The 19,679-nt window shown below is 45.1% G+C and overlaps 2 protein-coding genes and 1 long non-coding RNA gene across 3 annotated transcripts; all 3 read left to right on the forward strand.

The window, feature by feature from the left end:
• The first annotated feature begins 421 nt into the window (after positions 1–421).
• Positions 422–2,463, forward strand: LOC112875962 (cytochrome P450 78A5-like). The gene is made up of 2 exons (XM_025939974.1): positions 422–1,511; positions 1,665–2,463. The coding sequence occupies exons 1-2, from the start codon at positions 555–557 to the stop codon at positions 2,274–2,276; spliced, it is 1,569 nt and encodes a 522-aa protein (XP_025795759.1). The 5' UTR covers positions 422–554; the 3' UTR covers positions 2,277–2,463.
• Positions 2,464–11,753: 9,290 nt separating this feature from the next.
• Positions 11,754–15,273, forward strand: LOC112877206. The gene is made up of 3 exons (XM_025941427.1): positions 11,754–12,301; positions 13,864–13,922; positions 15,205–15,273. The coding sequence occupies exons 1-3, from the start codon at positions 11,792–11,794 to the stop codon at positions 15,254–15,256; spliced, it is 621 nt and encodes a 206-aa protein (XP_025797212.1). The 5' UTR covers positions 11,754–11,791; the 3' UTR covers positions 15,257–15,273.
• Positions 15,274–16,525: 1,252 nt separating this feature from the next.
• Positions 16,526–18,627, forward strand: LOC112874059. Its single transcript, XR_003224874.1, has 2 exons — positions 16,526–17,578; positions 17,662–18,627. It is a non-coding gene; the product is annotated as an uncharacterized LOC112874059 (long non-coding RNA).
• The last annotated feature ends 1,052 nt before the right edge of the window (positions 18,628–19,679 follow it).

Consider the following 19,679-nt stretch of genomic DNA (forward strand, 5'->3'; position numbering starts at 1 on the left):
GTCCGAGACAATAGCTCAAATTTCGTACGTGGCTCGTTACAAGTTGTAAAAATAAAAATAATTTATCGTAAGTTTTTCCGGTCAGGTAAGAAAAGCCGGCCCGTTACAAGATTTACATAGTCTTCTTTTTAAAGCGTTATATTATTTTTAGGCGAGAGTTGCCGGGGTGATTTAGAAAAACAGATCCGTTACCTTTATCCGAACCGTTTTAAGATAATATGGACAATGTACGATGATTATAGCGGAATTATCCGTACACAAAGTGGAGTACTTTTATAATATCATATCTTATATGTCACTTCTTCATTAAATTAAAGATTAGATGAAAAAGGATGAACTCTACTTCCTAATTTTTTCCTTAAAAAGTGAAACGAATAAAATAGGTTTCATTTCTCCTTAGCTGTTACAATTAAAACCCCCTTCGTGTCATGCTCAGCACACAAGCCTACCTACCTTCTATTTAAACCCTCCTCACCCCTCTCCCAAAAACCACACCATCCAGCCTTCCCACCTCCTTCCTCCAAAGAAACCACCACCACCTCCACGCCCTCGCCATGGACGCCACCACCCTCACCAGCTCCACCCAGGACTACCTCCTCTTCCTCTTCCCGGCCGCCACCACCTTCCTCTCCCCACTCCTCGCCGTCCTCCTGCTCGCCGTCTCGCTGGTCTGGCTCTTCCCCGGCGGCCCCGCGTGGGCGGCGCTCGTCATCTCCCGGCGCCGCGCCACGCCGCCACCGCCACCGGGGGCGCCGGGCGTGGTCACCGCTCTCGCGGGGCCCGCCGCGCACCGCGCGCTCGCGTCCCTGTCGCGGTCGCTGCCCGGCGGCGCCGCGCTGTCGGCCTTCTCCGTCGGCCTCACGCGCCTCGTCGTAGCCAGCCGCCCGGACACGGCGCGGGAGCTCCTGTCCAGCGCTGCCTTCGCCGACCGCCCCGTCAAGGACGCCGCCCGGGAGCTCCTCTTCCACCGCGCCATGGGCTTCGCCCCCTCCGGGGACTACTGGCGCGCGCTGCGGCGCATCAGCTCCGCGTACCTCTTCAGCCCGCGCAGCGTCGCCGCCTCGGCCCCGCGCCGCGCCGCCATCGGCGAGCGCATGCTCCGGAACCTCTCCACGGCCGGCGGCGGCAAGGACGTCGTCATGCGGTGCGTCCTCCACGCGGCCTCCCTGGACCACGTCATGGCCACCGTCTTCGGCGCCCGCTACGACCCCGCGAGCCCGGAGGGCGTCGAGCTGGAGGAGATGGTGAAGGAGGGGTACGACCTGCTGGGCTTGTTCAACTGGGGCGACCACCTGCCGCTGCTCAAGTGGCTGGACATGCAAGGCGTGCGGAGGAGGTGCAGGAGCCTGGTGCGCAGGGTGAACGTGTTCGTGGCAAGGATCATAGAAGAGCACAGGCAGAAGAAGAGCGGCGCCAATGGCGGTGAGACGGCCGGAGATTTCGTCGACGTCCTGCTGGGACTGGAGGGCGAGGAGAAGCTGTCAGACTCCGACATGATCGCTGTTCTCTGGGTAAGAAATCAAGAACAGTTACTGAATTTTATCATCGTGACATGCGTGAACATTGCATTTGTAACATCAATCAGTTACGAAATGCACATTGTGTCGATCCTCTCACGAATCATGCGTGCATGAATATATGTTTCCATTTTTTTTCTCCTACAGGAGATGATCTTTCGAGGGACCGACACGGTCGCGATCCTGCTGGAGTGGGTGATGGCGCGGATGGTGCTGCACCGGAACATCCAGTCGAAAGCGCAGGCGGAGCTGGACGCCGTCGTCGGCCGCGGCGGCCGCGCCGTGTCGGACGCCGACGTGGCCCGCCTGCCCTACCTCCAGTGCATCGTCAAGGAGACGCTCCGCGTGCACCCGCCGGGCCCGCTGCTCTCGTGGGCGCGCCTCGCCGTGCACGACGCTGTGGTCGGCGGCCACCTGGTCCCCGCGGGCACCACGGCCATGGTGAACATGTGGGCCATCGCGCGCGACCCGGCGGTCTGGCCGGAGCCCTCGGCGTTCCGCCCCGAGCGGTTCGAGGAGGAGGACGTGAGCGTGCTGGGCGGGGACCTGCGGCTCGCGCCGTTCGGCGCCGGGCGGCGCGTGTGCCCCGGCAAGACGATGGCCCTCGCCACCGTGCACCTGTGGCTCGCGCAGCTGCTGCACCGCTTCGAGTGGGCGCCGGCGGACGGGCCCGGCGGCGGCGTCCACCTGTCGGAGCGCCTGGGCATGTCGCTGGAGATGGAGAAGCCGCTCGTGTGCAAGGTCACGCCGAGGTGGTGAGCTAGATCGGCGAACGAAGCACAACGACGCATGGCGTAATTTGCTTTTGTGGATCCAGAGACGGTGTTTAATTAGCGAATGTGATTACCGCATGTCATGTGGTGTGAGTGTCCAGTACTACGTACCAAGCATGTGTGAAAAACGCCTCAGGAGAGTTAAATAGAAATCATCTTTTTTTGCCTGCGCTTGCTAGCTTGAATTGCTTAATTACATTTGTTTGAGACTGATTTAATGAACATGGAAATGAGGCTTATTTTTCAGAAAAAGGAAGAGCATATTCATGCTTTGATCTAGAGAAAGTTAGCTTGATCTCCTTTCAAGACAAAAGAGAACACATTTCATAAACTCATTTTTCTAGTATAATTGGTTTTGATACTTTGAACATGGAAAATTGTTACTATCTTTGTCCTACAAAAGGATGCAATTTTGGAATTTTTCAGATATATTAGTGTGGAAGCCGAATGACCTGATCCTAACTAATTAGGGTTAGTTTCCATGAGCGCACGCCCACATCATGAAAATCAGCCCAATTAGCGTCCAATTAGTTGAAACAACGTGCGTTGTTTAAATGAGTTAGGTCCCACGAAGCTGGTTTAGAAGTCACAATTACTTTCTTTGTAGGACAAATTTTGGAGGTTACAATTGCATTCTTTGTGAGACAATTTTGAATTGGTTCGCTGATTTTTTTTTTGAATTCTACAAATTTATCTGCACCTCTTTGATCTGGATGAGTATGATGAGATATTTTGAGATCTTGTTAAAATTGCAATGGAGTCCCTTAAATTCGCACATCTGGATTCAAAAGTTACATTCTCATGTCTCTAAACGTATCGAATCCTCTACCAGGCGCATACTGCATGACATGGCCATTTATGCCATGTAAATTAGCGTCACATCATGTAAATTAGTCTAAATGCATCCAATCTTGAAACATGTTTGCGCCTTATATTTTAGGATGGAGCGACTATAAAATTAGTCTTATATCATATTAACTATTATACATAACATTTTAAGTTTGTAATTTTGACTATACACATATTAAGATAAGAAAACAACCTAGAACCAAAAAATCACTGGCATGTATAGTCGTTCTTTTATATGGCTTATGCATTTGTAGATGTGGTACTCCCTACATAAATCTGTTCGAAAGGTGCATTGCTTGATTCATACAGTAATAGTATCATAGGAAAAATACTATGATATAAAGCGGGCAAATAAAACTAGATTCACTCCACCATAAATAGATGAACACGACTTCGACTATTAATTTATATCATAACACATAAACCCCCCATATTGTGATATTCCTATATATGAATTTCTTATTTCAAATATAAGTATATAAAATGGTATAGTCCAAGTTTCAAAATTTTACTTTATGTATGTCCAAAAATATTTGTGACCAAATGTAGTACAGAGGAACAACTGAAGACTATTCACTTTGAAAAATGAAGAGCCCCAATTATCATACACAGGAATTTTGGTCAATATAGTTCAGTATTTAGAACATATTCATGTCTCATCAACTAGACTCATATCTTCTGTTTCTACTTTCACTAGGATAACATTTGGAGGTGGCATCCAAAGTGTTTAATATCTTTTCTTTAACCATATTTTAAATCTTTGAGCTGAGTTAGCCTGACATCATGCATGGAGCCACTTGAAATTTAAAATGTATCATTGAGTATCATGGGACTTGACCCTAGAGTCATGCCCTCTGAGAAAAAGGTTAAGAGTGGCGATCGCCAAAAGGAAGAGTTCAAAAATGGCGGCGGATCCTTTGGATTATTTAAAACCCTAGGAATTAAATACTAGGTTAGTATAAACCGTTCTAGGAAATAAGTATCATACGGACCAGGGTTGTTTTCTATAGAAGGAAAGGGCACAAACTTTTTCCCAGCCTACAAATATTCTGTGTGAGATTTGGAGGGTAAAGCAAGAGGCAGAGGCCACCAGAATTATACCATTTTTGGGTTCTTATTCCCCAATCATTTGGTGGGTGATGCGCAAGCTTTTGAAAAATAGAAATAAGTATGGCAAAAGGAAAGTGACATACACAGCTGGTAGTTTGCCCAACAAAAAGGGATATGCAACTATGCAAGGTCCTGGAATAATAGTGGAATTTGGTCATATATATGCTCAAACTTGGAATAATAGTGTTATTGGTGACTATTTGGTAAAGCATTCAGATGATTGAGAAAGGGCTATCATGATATTGGTTCCTACGGAGAAAAAGCATTGGACAGTAAAGTAATGGTTCTGCCTGTCACATTCACAGTTATTCTCCTGATGGAAGATAAGGATGATGTTAAATGCTAAAGATGTAAAAACAGAATTAATTCACCAAAGTAGATTCATAGACGTAGTCGATGGATCAAAGATGTTACTCTTGCTTACAGCTTCTTCAGATTGCCTGATTTTAGTTTCTGAAATTCTCCAATAGCAGAAAGTTCTTCATTTCAGGAAGAATATGTATAAGTTCTTTAAAAAGATCAGCCAAGGGTTGGCTCTCTAGTTTCATACTTTCATGACCTTAAGTGCCTAGAACATTAGCGGTGCAACTTATGCTGCAATCTTATCAATCATCATTTCTCAACAATGATTATTTGTTGCGACGATCAAAAGCTCCATGAGAAAAAGGATATCTAGATCTAGAATTCTTACCGTACGCTCTAGTCCTGACCAAACTTCAATTCTGGAGTGGGAACAAAGCCAGGGAATTCTGTTTTCTTTGGAGGCGATAAAAGAAGATGAATTCACCAGTCAGGGATCTGGTGAGCGCTGAATCGCAGCAGCAGTGGACCCATGCACCTAGCTCATCCTGCCCTAGATAGCCTCTCCTGCCAGGCTTCACCATAGGGTCCTCGCAAGCTCAATCAATGGTGACACAAGTAAAAGATGGAATGAGATGCACACACGTGACACACACTGTTTGTGATTGAAAGCGCCATTCCAAATTGCGAATGTTGTTGTGGAGGGAGTATAAAGATCAGTCCAACGCATAATCCTGGCGGCTTTTCTTTTTGTTTCTTTTTTCCCCCTATGATCTAAAAGGTAGAAATATATGCCAAAACACAGACCACAACTTCTTCAAAGAAGATACTAGCTAGTCCAGTTTTAATAATCTGACATCTGATGTGATCATAGTTAGGTTCTCTGTTACAATTGGTGCGAACATATTTAGTGTAACCTTATCACAAACTGCTCTTATCTGTTCAGGTGTTATTCTAATCTGGTCTCGTTGAGCATATGAATTCAAGAACATATCATATATAATCTTAGGTTTGATCTGGTTGGTCAGATACGACCTGCTTTCCTTAAAGCAGGTTTGCATTCATGATCATTAGAGACTTGAAGCCTCCAAAGCTGGCAAACCAGCAAATCATCACCACAGGCTTCAAGCATGCCTTGCAAAGCAGCAAATCAAGCAAGCTAGCTTATAGAATCTCCTGATTGACAGCATCATATCCGTAGCTGTATGCAAATCCTGCAGGAGATCTTGCATCCCATGTTTGTTCCTTTTTAGACGCATTAGGTGGAAAGGCATCCATGAAACAGGCATAAACTAACTGCTAGTAGTGAGCTCATGGCACATGATTTTTCACTCATGTCACCTATGATATGGGGCACTGAGGGTGAGGGGCTCATCTCATGATTGGTTCCTCATGTGACATGATGCACGGTCATCCACGGCACCATGCAGTTGTTGCCGCCGCTGGTCTTTTCGCTTCAGCAGTCGCGGTGTGAAGCGCATGATCGGCAGGTGAGTTGGTGATTGTGTGGCTAGAAGATTCAGCAGATGCAGTGGAGTGAGTCTGTGCAGGTCGTTATCTCATCTCCTTCTGAATAGTGTGGTCAATCATGCAGCAGAATATTGTAGCAAGATATATTCTTGCCGATGCAGGATCCTTTTGATGGTAAACTGAAAGGGAAGCGGACTGCTTCTGAAGCTTTGCTTGGCCTGGTTTAATTTCACAGTGCGGTTGGCCTTGCTTGCTTCTAAGGAGGGATTGACATGAGAAATAACTTTTAGTCCCAACTCGGGGTTCCAACTGATTCCTGTGAAATTCCTTAAAAAATCCTCCATTCTAGAATAGTGAAGTTTTAGTTCACCAACTCCTCGTGGTAGTTTGGTTCTCACCTTCAGTTTTCTATCCCACTGCAATTCCTTACCTGAATGAAATGAGCCTTGTGCCATTGCATCCTTTGCCCTCTCTGTCAAGGCGCACAGGTGCAGCAGCAGCTCACCTCGTGGCTGCATGTTTGAGCAAGACCAATCAGTGCACTGGGAAAAAAAGAAGAAAACATGCAAGTCAGAATACAACATTTTTCTTTCTCGAACAAAGTCACAATACAACTTGATCTACAGATCAGATTTTTGCCTACTTGCCAAATGGCAACAAATTTGTAGTAAGAAAAAAGCATAACCCATAAAAAAATTCCACCAGAATATGACGTGTCAAAATTAACGTGCGCTGCTATAAGCATGACCAGTCTGCACATAAGCCTCAGAAGTTTTCAGAACATTCAGCATTTTGTACTGTTCTGCACAACAGTGTAACTGAAAATTGTCATAATTTCTCAAACCAATCAGAAATTTACCTGCGGGCGAGGTAGCAGAATGAATGAATAGGAATAAGCAATCAGGGATAGGCTACCCAAATATGAAATATCCTTTTCTTTTCTCTAAAATTCAGGACATGTCATTGCATTAAGAAGAAATATACAGTTTACAGCAGACTTACCAGTTTCATAAGTTACATTCGCGCATGTTTATAGTTCATGACCAGCCTTAGACTAGGGACTACCTGCTACTGGCTACATAGGCCTTTGGCGCCGGCGGGGCACTGCTGATAGTCCTCCCTGTAACAGGCATCGGACTGATAGTGAGGCGTTGTTGAACATGCAGTCGTTTTGATGCTTCAAAAAGCTCCATGAACCCTAAACGAGCAGAGATTTGAACCCCTTGTGCTTCTCCATGGCCATACTGATGACGAATTCTTCATTGCCCTCCATAATGTGAATTCTCTGCCAGTCTGCAGCAGCCTGCAGGGGCAGGTCTGGAAGGCCATAGTGGGTCAAGAGGCGATGCCAATTCTCTCACACAACACAGGTAGTGAGGAGGTGCTGGATATCTTCACCAGCTTGGTCAAACAGCGGGCATCACACCAGATGTGGCATGCCGTGCTTGGCTAGCCTGTCGATCCAGCAATAGTTCCACAGGAAGAACTTTGCAGCATGCCGGAGCCTAGGATTTTCAAAGCCTCTTTACCGATTCAAAGCTGGTTGCGCCATGGAAGAATGTTCGGTACGCAGAGCTCGATGAGTATTCACCGGACAGCCTGTGTCTCCACAAGTGCACGCCCGAGGTTTGAGGCTGCAGTACCACATCCTGCCTCAGGTCCCAAACCCGAAGTCTGAAGATACCCAGCCTCCTGAACTGTACTCAAATATGAAATGATCAGTTAACAAATGGAACGACCGGGAACATTACCAACAGAAATATTTAATTGATCCTAATGATGGAACCTCAATATTTTAGTGGAGTAATATGTCTGACAAATTCTGTGCTCTAAAACAGATAATAGCTATCAAGTTTTGAGAAATGTTCAAGAGTGCTCTTCTGGGTGCAGGAAGGCAAACCATTCCAGATCATAGTAAAACTTGCAATGGCTTGCATCTGGTTGAAACAGGTTCAAATGAAGACAAAATTCTACAAACAAGAGTATAATTACCAAATTTACACAAATCTTCAGAAATATTTCACAAATGCAATCTGAGTTACCATACGATTATTTCTACAACAGAACATGAAGTTAATTGCTTTGAGAACTTCTTACTAGTCCTACATCCAGACACCTCTAATAGGCCTTACCGCCTTACACATGCAATTGCAAGACCTCCAGGTGTGTCTTTCAGAGCGCCGGGGGGGGGGGGGGGGGGGGGGGGGGTGTGCGCCAGCAGATTCCTCGCCCAGCACATGCAGACGTGCTGGCATCCTCAACTACATCTTCAAAATCATTCCCTATAGCCCTATGATCTTGTCCATCAAAGTCATGAATAGCATGTCCACATTCAATGTGAACTTACCATGTACTACAGAAAAGATAAAACATTTATAAGAGAACAACCTGTCAAAAACATTTATGTAATTGGCCTTCAGTACTCTCAGCACCAGGACACTGGGAACCTTATCATGAAGAGCTCGAGGGGCAAAGGTTGAGAGGCAGAGCTTTGATTCACCTGTAGACATTCTGATGGCCAACCAGCTCTCATCCCTGCAGCTACCAAGCTGGTCTGTACTACTGAAGCGCATCAATATTGTCTTTTATATACAATGATGCTGATGTTGAAGAAACACCAGGTCCTGACAATGGAGAGTAGCTGGGTGGACAAGTAAAAACTCAAGTGCAGTGCCATCAAATCTTCTCATAGCTGGGTGGATCAGGGCAGTGAAACTCTGAAATCCAACGGTTTCCAAGTATTCCATGCTGTGTGCTTTAGGGACCATTAGAATTGGACTTGGAAGGTGATCAAATGCACAATCATGTAATGCTGTTTTGGTCATATTGGAAAAGCAAGGATCAGATTAACCTAGGAAAGGTGTCGCAAGGTCCATGTCTTCCTCATTTGTTCACAAGTCACAAGGGACAAACAGCAGCATGCTTCCCTTTGGTCATCTCGATGAAAAGAGCCGTGCTTTTGATCACCTAATCAGCCAGCATGGCCACTTGGTCACCTTCAACGGCCGCCTGCTCGGTGGCGAGCCGCAGTGAAATGGGTCCAACTATTCCGGCAACCAGGACCCCTGAATCCTCCTTCGGCAACCCGCAAACAACGTGTTGCCCAAAACGCAGCCATCGCATCCACATTTTGGGGGCATTTAGTTCTTCGCTTCCCTCGCTCCGTTTGTGATCTCTGCCGCAGTCATCTCTTCCTTGGAGCACGCCACTCTGGCCCTCTAGCCTTGCGCATCTTCCAATGGAGTCAGAAACCTAAGCAAACGGAGACGGAAAATGCAATCGAAGCCGCCACGGCGGCGAATTGGGCGGCGGAGTTGAGGCGGGCTCGGAGGGGCGAGGGAATATGGCGGTGCGGCGTGTAGTGGGGCGGAAAGGTCGCCGCCAGTTGCGGTTTAACCGGTAGGCGCGGGGGGGGGGGGGGGGGGGGGGGGCGGTCTGCCGGTTGGCGGAGGGTTGGGGAGAGGCCCGCCGTAGCCAGCTGGCACGCCGGGAGGCCGCGGAGGGGCGGACCAGGGCTGGCGATAGAGTGGGGGATGGTGATCGTGGTGGGGCGGAGCGGGTGCGCCGGCGAGGGGGGCGGCGCTGGCGAGGCGTGGGCTGGTGGGGGAAGGCGGTGGGTTAAACCGCCATACGCGGTTCGTACGCGTACGTATACCAGCTGGCATACCGATTTCGACTACAATACGGTCTGGTATACGGTGGTATAAAAACAAGGGGGTACGAATGCCTCCCTCCCCCCTCCGCATTAAACGTTTCCTTTGCGTCCGAAAGCTTGGGGGATTCGTCCAAAGGCAACGGTTCACGCGCTCTTTTCCTCTTTTTCTGTTAATTAATTTATTAGTATTTCTTTTCGCATTATTTAGTTTTAGCAGTCTTTAATTTAGTATTTCTTTTCGCATTAGTATTTCCATCTAGTTTTAGCAGGCTAGTTTAGATTGTTTGTTTATTTTTTCTGTTTAGTGCAGGTTAATTAGTTCGTTAGTATTTCTGCTCGCTTCCGTCTGGCTAGATTTCATCTCCTGCTATCTTGTCTAGATTATCGTTTCAGTTAATCTTCTCATCTACTTTTTGCATCGTCAGTTAGTCTTCTGATTTCCGTCCTAACTAAATAGTTTTCAATATACTAGTCTGTTAATCTTCCTTTCCTAGTTTGTACGTTTTCGTTCATTTCCTGCTCTCGTACTTGTTTTTTCCGTTCGCTTCCGTCTACCTTAGATTTCATCTCCTGTTATCCTGTGTAGTGCTATCTTCTGTCTTGTTTTAGTGCTTCCATTTAGCTTAGATTGCCATCCTCAGTTAGTCTTCTAGTTTCTACGTCCCCTTCATTTTCCGCTTTCGTACTTGTTTTTATCTATTTTCCTGTTAACGTGCACGCGTGCGGCTTGTCACTTATGGCTGCCGTGTGCACGGTCACCCCTGCCGCTACTTTCTCACGTGCAGGCTGTGCGAGGGAGCGGTCGGCTTGGAACAGCAAGAAGCCTGGCCGCGCGTCGGCGAGCGAGAGTTGGACCAAGGACAAGCTTGCTGCCCGTACCTCATCGAGCGTTCCGGGCCGCGCGTCCCTGAGCGACAACTGGATTAGAGACAAGGCCGAGAGGAAGGAGATCGGCGTCAAGCGTATGGGGCGGTCGCCGTCGAGGAAGATCAGTCCGGTCAGAGCAAAGAGGACCTTGAGCCGAGCACCATCGCTAGAGGTCAAGCGAAGCGAGAAGAAGGCGAAGCCGGAGGAGGATGCAGAGCAGGTGGTGGTGGACAAGCTCGTCACCCGCGCCTCGTCCACTGTTCCGGGCTCCCCGAGTGACGACTGGACAAGAGACAAGATCAGGAGGGAGGAGATCGGTGTCGAGCACGTGGGGCGGTCGCCGTCGAGGGAGATCGGTCCGGTCAGAGCAAAGAGGACCTTGAGCCGAGCACCATCGGTGGAGGTCGAACGAAGCGAGAAGAAGGCGAAGCCGGAGGAGGATGCAGAGCCGGCGGTGGTGGAGTACTACGCTGGCCCGGCGTTCATGAAGGCGCCGCACCCGAGCGAGTTGCCTTGGCCTACGTTTCCCATGTTCGTCAAGTCTCCGAGCCCGATCGAGTTGCCAATTCCGAAGTTCTTGAAGACGAAGACGTCTAGGGCAGCTATGCCTATCATGAATTGAAGCCTACGAGACGACAGTACCGTTGATAACTACCCAAGAGTTAATCTAGTTTGCTTGATTTTGTAGTACTTCCTTATTACATATGGTGGGTTTAGAAAGGAAGTACTAGTTATGTTTAGATCTCTAAATTGAATGACAGAATGAATCATCCGTATTAATAAAATACTACTACATTGTTTCTTATTTGTGCGTGTCACTGTGGTTCATTCTTTTTTAAAAAAAGAATTTTCGTTTTCTATATACTCCTTCCGTTCCAAAATTATTAATAGTTTTGGCAAATTTAGATACAGAGATTTTACTATCCACCTAGATATATACTGTGATGCATAGCAAAATCTATATATCTAAATTTTCTAAAACGATCTACAATTTAGAACAAATGGACGATCTACATTTTAGAACGAATGGAGTACTTATTTGTTAGTAATAAGCAACATTAGTCCAATATACCTACCAAATAAACGCAAAGAGGAAAGTCGTATTCGTTTCCATCCAATCAATGCGTACACGATGATCGATCGTCCTCCTCACCTGCAACAAAACCTCACACGGTAGGCGATGTGCCACTCACTACACACGCAAATCGTGTCCTGGGCTCCTGGCAGAGGGCGCGGCCGCCGTCGTGACGATGTTGGCCTCCAGTACCAGCAGCACCGAGCAAGCTCACCCTCGGCAGTCGGCATTGCGCCGCGGCACACGAATCGTGGCCCGCCGCGGACGCCGGCGGCCCGGGATGTACATGCACGGGCGCGCGCCGCTGAAGGGGAGCACGAACGCCTCGCACTGCGTGGGGGAGTGGAGGGGGAGCAGGCGGGAACGGACGACAACCAGCTCCGTGCCTGCGCCCGCCGCCCGGCCCGCGCGAGGGACACGAGCGGGCCAAGGGCATGTCACGCCCACCCTGGCGCCCTCAACGTGTTCGATGGATTGCCTCGCCGCGCCTGCCTGGCCACCTCGCCGCTCCCCCTCCTCCTCGGCTCTGCGGCGCCGCGCGCGGGGACAAGGACCGGGATCGTGGCACGATGACAGCAAGCGGCCGTTGCCGGTGGCCCGTCGACCCGACCCTACCCGACTATCAAGGCGGCGGTCGAAGCTCAACTGGCTGCCGCGTGGGACTCCCCGGCGTTCGTCTGACCTGGTACGTACATATATCCTGGACCCCACGTGTTGGTTACTATTGTCGGCCGACCGATGCTCTCTTCGTAGTTCGTTTTACTTTGCATCGTGTTTCCTTCATTGGTAGAGAGTGCACTGTGTACATTTGAAGTTGGTTCCAGCACTCAACTGGAAGTGGACGCCAAGACAATTTGGCCACAATGCTTTGGGATTTCAGGATTTTCTAGGAACCTAATGGTGTATGTTCAAAATGCTGAAAAGTGCTTGCGAAAGTGTTCCATCTGCATATCAGCATATTCAATTAGTAATTGTCCTTATTATCAAACTTTGCATCATCGAATTTCGTTGGTTGAAGCAAGATGTAAAGTAGATGCTACACCTACGTTCTTCATTTGACACCAGTTTCATATTTCGAGTAACACTTAGTTTGAAGCTCGATGATAGAAATGTGAGCTACTTGAGAAAATTTTACATGCCAAAATTAGTGGAAACAAGAGGAAGCTTCAATTTGCTTCATTTCTCATCTTTAGAGTTACATGTGCAGTTTTAATGTGGCGATGCCCTTATTTTGTTACAAGAGTAGTTTGTTGGAAAATATAAAACCTTGTTATTGGTTCTCCAGTGATTGCAACAGTACATTTATAATGCAATATAGATGCTCTAGCATATACCTACTGTTGGTTCGAGAAACAAGCATATATCTAACTGTTCATACAAAATGTTGATTTTGTTCATTACATGTAACAACTTCAGAAGATAACTTAGGATATACATATATTGATGCCTGCCAACTTTGTCCTTTATTATGCTGTATTTACTTGTCAGGCAATAATAGTCAGCATAATTGGCCAATCCAGTCTGAAGTTGATTGTGGTTTGATTTTGCTGGATTATTGCACAGTTTCACGGGAGCAACAATTCATTGTGAGCACGGCTTGCAAATTGAGCTAGCACTTTACTACCTTATATGCAAGGAACTGCAATTTCAATTTCTCCATAGTTTCATACCCACATAAATAGCAAGACACATCTGACTGGTGCCCCATTTTTTATCTTGCACCAGCAAACAATAAGATCTTCCGCTTGTGCCATGCGCCACCCAGCTGATCCAAGATCCTGACCATAAACATACCAGGAATATGTGGGAGTGCCCAGCCAAACTTAGTGTAGAACTAGAATCTGATCTTAGCTATGAATACACCATTTCAGCCAATGACATTTTCTCCTCAGATTTGTAAGGACAATTGTTGGACTGCGCATAACCTCTTAATCACGAACAGGTACATGTTTTATTATCCAAATAAACTTTGAAGAAGTCATGAACGGTTCATGATTCTGTCCACAATTCATGAATTTCAGATCTTTTGATCCATGTGGGCTTAAACTTTGCTAATTTTACCTATATGCCTAATGCCTCGCTTTGCCAACATAAGAGTTCATAACATGTTACTGCAATCGTGCTAGCAAACTCCAATATTTCACTAACTTTTTATCTGCTTGTGTGTGCGCGCGCGCGTGCACACGTGTGTATCTTCACACAATTACAAAACATCATTTCTAACTGACACCATTTGTTTAAATGCAGGGGTCTTATATTGGTAGCTTTACTGTAAATTTCATCTTACCAGTAGATATATGTTGTTGGTAAGTGATTTGAAATTACTCTTCAGTTTGATTAGCAATGTAATATTTGCAATCGCACTTTTCAGGCTTTCACAGCAGTTAGATTTTTTTTATTGATATGTGTACACCTCCGTCTAAGTTTTTATCTCACTGATTACCAGATAAAAAATTTATAAGTGATTCTTATATGTATCCTGCTTTCAAAATGCCACTCAGGCAGGCAGGCAAGCCCATCAATCCAGCTTTTGCTTATAGACATCTTTGCACGATTTCTATGTTTATTGTTGGCAGACAATCATGAAATGGATGTCCTTTCTCAAAATATGGGTGAAATGGGTTCTACCTTCATTACATAAACCATTATTGGTACCAGAACTGATGATTCACTCACATCATGATAAAAAAGGTCCTCAGGTTAGAGGATAAAAAAAATCTGGACTAATGAGGTCATTGCTAGGTGTGTCTATCTGAGACACTGAGATACAACAGAAATGGAAATAAAAGAAAACGAGAATGTTTGACAATATTCAATAGCTTACATGTTACTTTGCTAAGTTGTTCTTCCATAACGGATAAGATCCACTTTTGATTGCGTTCTGGACTTTGCTAGTTAATATACTGCACCCAAAGTTGCTTTATCATGTCAAATCTTTGTGAGCACTGCAGACATTGCTATGGAAGTCAACAATTTTTGCTTATCTTGTCCTGATGTGATGCACAAAGAAGAGTTTAACTGAGACTCAACAAACCAAAATGGTGTCTCATTCGGTGAAAACGATGGTACTGCTGTAACCAAATTTTACCATATCTGCTAAGTTACTCCTGTAGTCTCATTAAGAGTCATTTTTCTCTTGTTGATGCATTGAATTTGCTGGTAGAAGTTACAGCTGTTCCTTTTCTTAAACTACAATGAGGTGAAATTTGAAAAGGAAAGTAGTAATCTGGTATACTCTCTCCTCCACAGTATAGGTTCATTTTGCTGTAATGTCTTGTTTCACAAGCCAGCTATTTCAAGTAGTGCTTCTCTAGAATATATTATTATTTTGAAAAATTCGGATTTTCCCTCCTTCCTATAGAAATTAAGCCATGACTAAACTTGGTAGTTTACCTGTTGTTTACTTCTAAATTATGATATCCTGTGAGTTCTAAATGGTGTCTAAATTTAGTGGTTTACCTAGTGTTTCTTTCTGCCTTTATCCATGCTTTTGTATTTGATTAGATCATTAGAGTAATTCAATTAATACGCTAACAGCTTGCTCCATCCTATTTTTTTTTCCTTAAATATTAGTCTTCCCTTTTGCAGCACTGCACTGGAATTCCTTAGGGGCAATGATTTTTTGTTCTGTAGACTGTAACGAGGCATAATGGAGAGTGATTTGACTTTTAATTAGGTAATCTGTTTTTTTTGTCATTGGTAGAAGTATGCAGACATAATATGGTGTGCCACGTTCCCTAGTCCTAAAAAGGGAAATAAATGAGTCAAACAAGTCTGTAGAAACATAATGTGCCTTTATTCTTATGAGCTTACTAAAAATGTGGTGGATTGACAGTCCACCAAGTCACCAACCATAGTTTCTGCCCATAGTTTTCTTTACAAGAATCCTGCCCATAGTTTCCTTGGATCACTTTCACTATGTACTATGCGGTTTCTTTTATGCGAAGCGTCTCGATAACAACTTATCTGCCAGACTGCCACAAGCTGGACTCTTCTTTTTCTAAGGGACCAGAAATTTTACGTATGCTATGTGAACTTTGGGCCCAGCAAAACTATAGTAGTTATGTGTGTCTTTACCCCAAAGGAAAAGGATGATGGGTGCTTATCCTTAAACTTGTCTGATGTCCATGTTATTGCAACTTCACAATCCAGTTCATTTATTTTCACTTGCTCTCTCTTCTGTTGATTCAATCTATTTTCGACTCTCTCTTTTTCTAACTTGATTATGGATGGTATTTTGCCACTGCGCTCATGTTCTATCCTTTTCTCTTCTGAGAGGAGGCTAATGTTCTGTCTTGATTTTACCTCACTTCATGTTCCAAGAGGATCAAACAGAATATCTATTCACTCCATATTTTGATTTGACTTTTTGTTTCATTCTTTTTTGGTGCACTTGGCTGGGCTTTCTTCAAGGGCAGCATTGGCACGAACCCAACACATATAATTTTGTTCGTAACATGTTGTATGCATATCTATAAGACAACAGGCTACACTTTAGATACTTTCTTCTCCAGGATTGATCAAATGAAACTGAAATGGGAAAATGAGAGGGCACTGCTTCACTTTGATCCAGCAATTATTTCTGGATTATACAAAGTAGTTGGTAGTGGAGCTAAATAAAGCTTGAGAATGACAGCTCTGCCCATTGTATCCTCTAGATAAAAGTAAACAGGTCTAGCATATTGTGTCATTTTTCAATTTGTATCACTCCAAAAGAATAACTTTTATTGAACTGCTACTAGAACTTTTCTTTTGGCAGTGTTACGTGCATGATAATGCATGTTCTCGAAGGTAATGCAGTTGGCTAGCTAGTTCTGTAATTTAATTTAAGCCTTTAATAGAAAGGATCATTAAGGGTTTCTTAAAAATCCTGAGACTATATGGTACATGTAAGTATGTAGCTGGATAATTTGTCGCACTCTGGATTGAAGTACTGAAGCTGGCAACCAAAATTGATAGCTTGGTTTCGAGTACCTTCTGTACATCAACTTCTTTTGGCCAAGCCACAAATTTGTTGGTCCACTAGACAAGCTTGTGATGAGAGTGGTCACACCATACACGCCTCACGTCTTATCTTATATTCATATGCAAGGACACATATGGTATAACTTAGATGGGAATACAAAACAAAGATGAATGATCATACTAGAACTCATTTTGTTCTCTATTTGTGGCAAAAGAAGGTAAAAAAAATGCTTAGATAAAAATTAAATTACCCTTGATCTCAGTAAGTTTGTGCCTAGATAGTTCTGTTTCAGTTTGCATTTTCCTAGTGAATCTTTCTTTAAACCATGATAGACTGAACCTGGAAGGGTCCATTGCACTTGTTTTTACCTGCTCTCCTGATTCCAATGTAATAGGGACATATTGGCCAGATTAATGGTTGATGTGTTGTTCACCTAAAGAGCGGCCACCAATCATAAGGCGAAAGATGGTATACTTTAACTGAAAAATGCTGTGCTCTGTAGTGGCAGCACTGATTTGAACTCTTTTATTGCTTCCTGGGGCTCTGAAAATGATGGGACTATTTGGCTTTTCCTAACCTATCTGAAGCTGTGCTTGCACGATCCAAATTTTATTTTGGCAAGATAGCTATAGTCAATTTTTAAGTGATGTGTTGGATTCACTTCCATAGATCTTTTGACATTGCTTTCCTGTACGTCGTTAGCATAGACCAAACAACCAGAAAAATCTCCTTGAATTGTTGTTTTAAGCAAACGTCGATTGTATGCCACTGTTCGCCATGATCACTAAAACTTGTCCTGGCATGTAAATGATTGAGAATGCACGTAAGCGCCTATCCAGCCTAGTAAGAAGAATTGAAGTTGAGATGTTTGTAAAGCATGGCCACGTGTTTGCTCTTCGCCAGCAAAGTGATGATTATTCGCTGCCCCTCTTCCAGGCCTGCTCAGAAGGTGCAGCACGTTGGCCGTTATTTACACAGGTTCAAATGTCTATTCAGGTAAGTTGCTTGTTGTTTTATCACTTTTGCTCTTCCGAGTTGGGATTATTTTCACTCGTTCAAATTTTATTCAACTGATGTAGCTTCGGTGAGATCTGTCTCCATCTTATCTCTTCCGGCGGCCGAGGCCCCACCCGCAGCGCCCTCTCTCTCTCTCTCTCTCTCCCGCTCGCCATCGCCGCCTCTGCAGGCATCACCGCACGGGAAATCCCCAAATCCCCGAAATAAGAGCGCTCGATTAATCTCAGCATCGATTAACAATCCATGAGAAATCCCCAAATCCACGAAGAATCAACTCGTCAACTCGGTAGCAAAGAAATTCCCCGAAAATCCCCCAAATCCTACCTACGCCGCCGCCGCCGCCACCAGCCTTCGCGCAGCAGCGCCCCTGCCCCTGGAGCCTCTCTCGGCGACTGGGAAGTAGGGCTCGTAGGGCCTGACCTCGGCGGCGTCGCACCAGGCGAAGGAATTATCGCCGAAGTAAAAGACGAGGAGCTGGGCGTGGTGGCCGGTGCCGTTGACGCCGGCGGAGTAGACAGGCCGGGCCATGCGGCGTTGTTGCGCGGCGGCGGATCCCGAAGCGGCCGCGGGAGCACAGGACCGTGCGAGGTGGCCGGCAGCGTCTAGCGGAGAGAGCGCGAGATGGAGGCGACGCCTCCGGCGACGAGGAGTGTGAGGTGGGGGCGGATGCAATCGACGGCGGGAGCGCGCGGAGCGGCCTCACCTAGCTGCAGTGGATCCGTCTTGCGGCTGGCGGCAGCGCCGGTGGAGCAGCAGCAGCGCATGGCCAGCGGCGGAGACGCGGCAGGCGGCAGCAGCAGCAGCGCAACGGCGGGGTGAACGGATAAGGAAGAGAAGAAAACGTTAAAAAAAGAAGGGAGAAAAAAGAAAAGGAAGGGAAAAGAGAAGGGAGAGAAAAAGATTAATTACATTCAGTAATATTTTTATTTCATATATGAATTATATTATAGACTGAGGAAAAAATAAAATTATATGTACAACCAAGTATGGGGATATTGGATATTTAACATGTTTCATGCATTCCCTAATTAACATAGAAATTGTTCTGTCAAACGTTTTCCAAACCGCTTCTCCACGTGCCGTTTTGTACTGTGATTAATTTTAAAATGTTGTGACATGTTTGAGTAGACTTATCTTGTTAAATGCTATTTGCAGAATACTAAGAATATAGAAAAATCTGATGAATTAAGAGAACATTAAATATTGGTGTCAGCTAGGAAGTCGTCATTTACTCAAGTAAACAACAAAAAATGTGGGTGCTACGTATCTTAGTATGCATTACTCAACGCTTGAAACTACACCAATATGGACTTATGCTACAAGGTGATATTCTAATTAACATCATCACATGATATTTGGATTTGCATTCATGGTCTTGGATAGAGCCAATAGAACTTCGTAGTTAAACATTTCTATCAGAAATGCTATCGTTTTTCTCATCGGTATCTTCTCCAACGTGCAATTTTTTTATTGAAATTTCTTTTGATAATGTTGAGTTGATTTGTTTTGTGTGCCATGTTTGGAGGTTGCGCCGGTTGCTATTGCTATAAGGTATAACCATGAAGATTTTGGAAAAAGAGGCATGACGTTTTAGAAAATGAATTTTTACATATGCCTTAATCAATAAGTATGGATTCCTATCCGTTGGATCAGGAATAAGCAGATTATCTATGGTTCAATTAACAAGTTCAGTAATGGAATATAAGTTCAAAATTTTGGACTTTGAAATTTTTTATGTGCCTTTTCTTTTAGTTCGTTCAAGGTTGATGGTTGTGCATCGTTCAAAATAATATATTGCTGGATTTTAATGCCCGACGATCATAAAATACTATACTTTTTTATGCTTTTATATTGATAGAAAATTTTTTAGCTCCCATAGCAACACACGGATATAGATCTGGTCCTCGGTAAAAAAAAGAATGAAGATAGGAGTACGTGTACGTCTCTTTCTGTGTAAAGGTGACAAGGACCACAAATGCACTAGGGATTGAGCATACACGGAAGAGGACAATCAATTCCAGTCGCTTCAGCCAACGATTGATGCTTCCACATGAAGACCTGGCGAATTGCTCCTCCCTCA

Source organism: Panicum hallii, chromosome 9, assembly GCF_002211085.1.
Source record: "Panicum hallii strain FIL2 chromosome 9, PHallii_v3.1, whole genome shotgun sequence".
Classification (NCBI taxonomy): domain Eukaryota; kingdom Viridiplantae; phylum Streptophyta; class Magnoliopsida; order Poales; family Poaceae; genus Panicum; species Panicum hallii.

What these genes read in the sequence shown, in the direction of transcription:
- LOC112875962 (XM_025939974.1), top strand. Translation starts at nt 555, where the DNA reads ATGGACGCCACCACCCTCACCAGCTCCACCCAGGACTACCTCCTCTTC. An exon ending in ACATGATCGCTGTTCTCTGG is followed by an intron (nt 1,512 to 1,664) that starts GTAAGAAATCAA and finishes TTTCTCCTACAG; the next exon opens with GAGATGATCTTTCGAGGGAC.
- LOC112877206 (XM_025941427.1), top strand. Translation starts at nt 11,792, where the DNA reads ATGTTGGCCTCCAGTACCAGCAGCACCGAGCAAGCTCACCCTCGGCAG. An exon ending in CCCGGCGTTCGTCTGACCTG is followed by an intron (nt 12,302 to 13,863) that starts GTACGTACATAT and finishes GTTTAAATGCAG; the next exon opens with GGGTCTTATATTGGTAGCTT. An exon ending in CCAGTAGATATATGTTGTTG is followed by an intron (nt 13,923 to 15,204) that starts GTAAGTGATTTG and finishes TCCCTTTTGCAG; the next exon opens with CACTGCACTGGAATTCCTTA.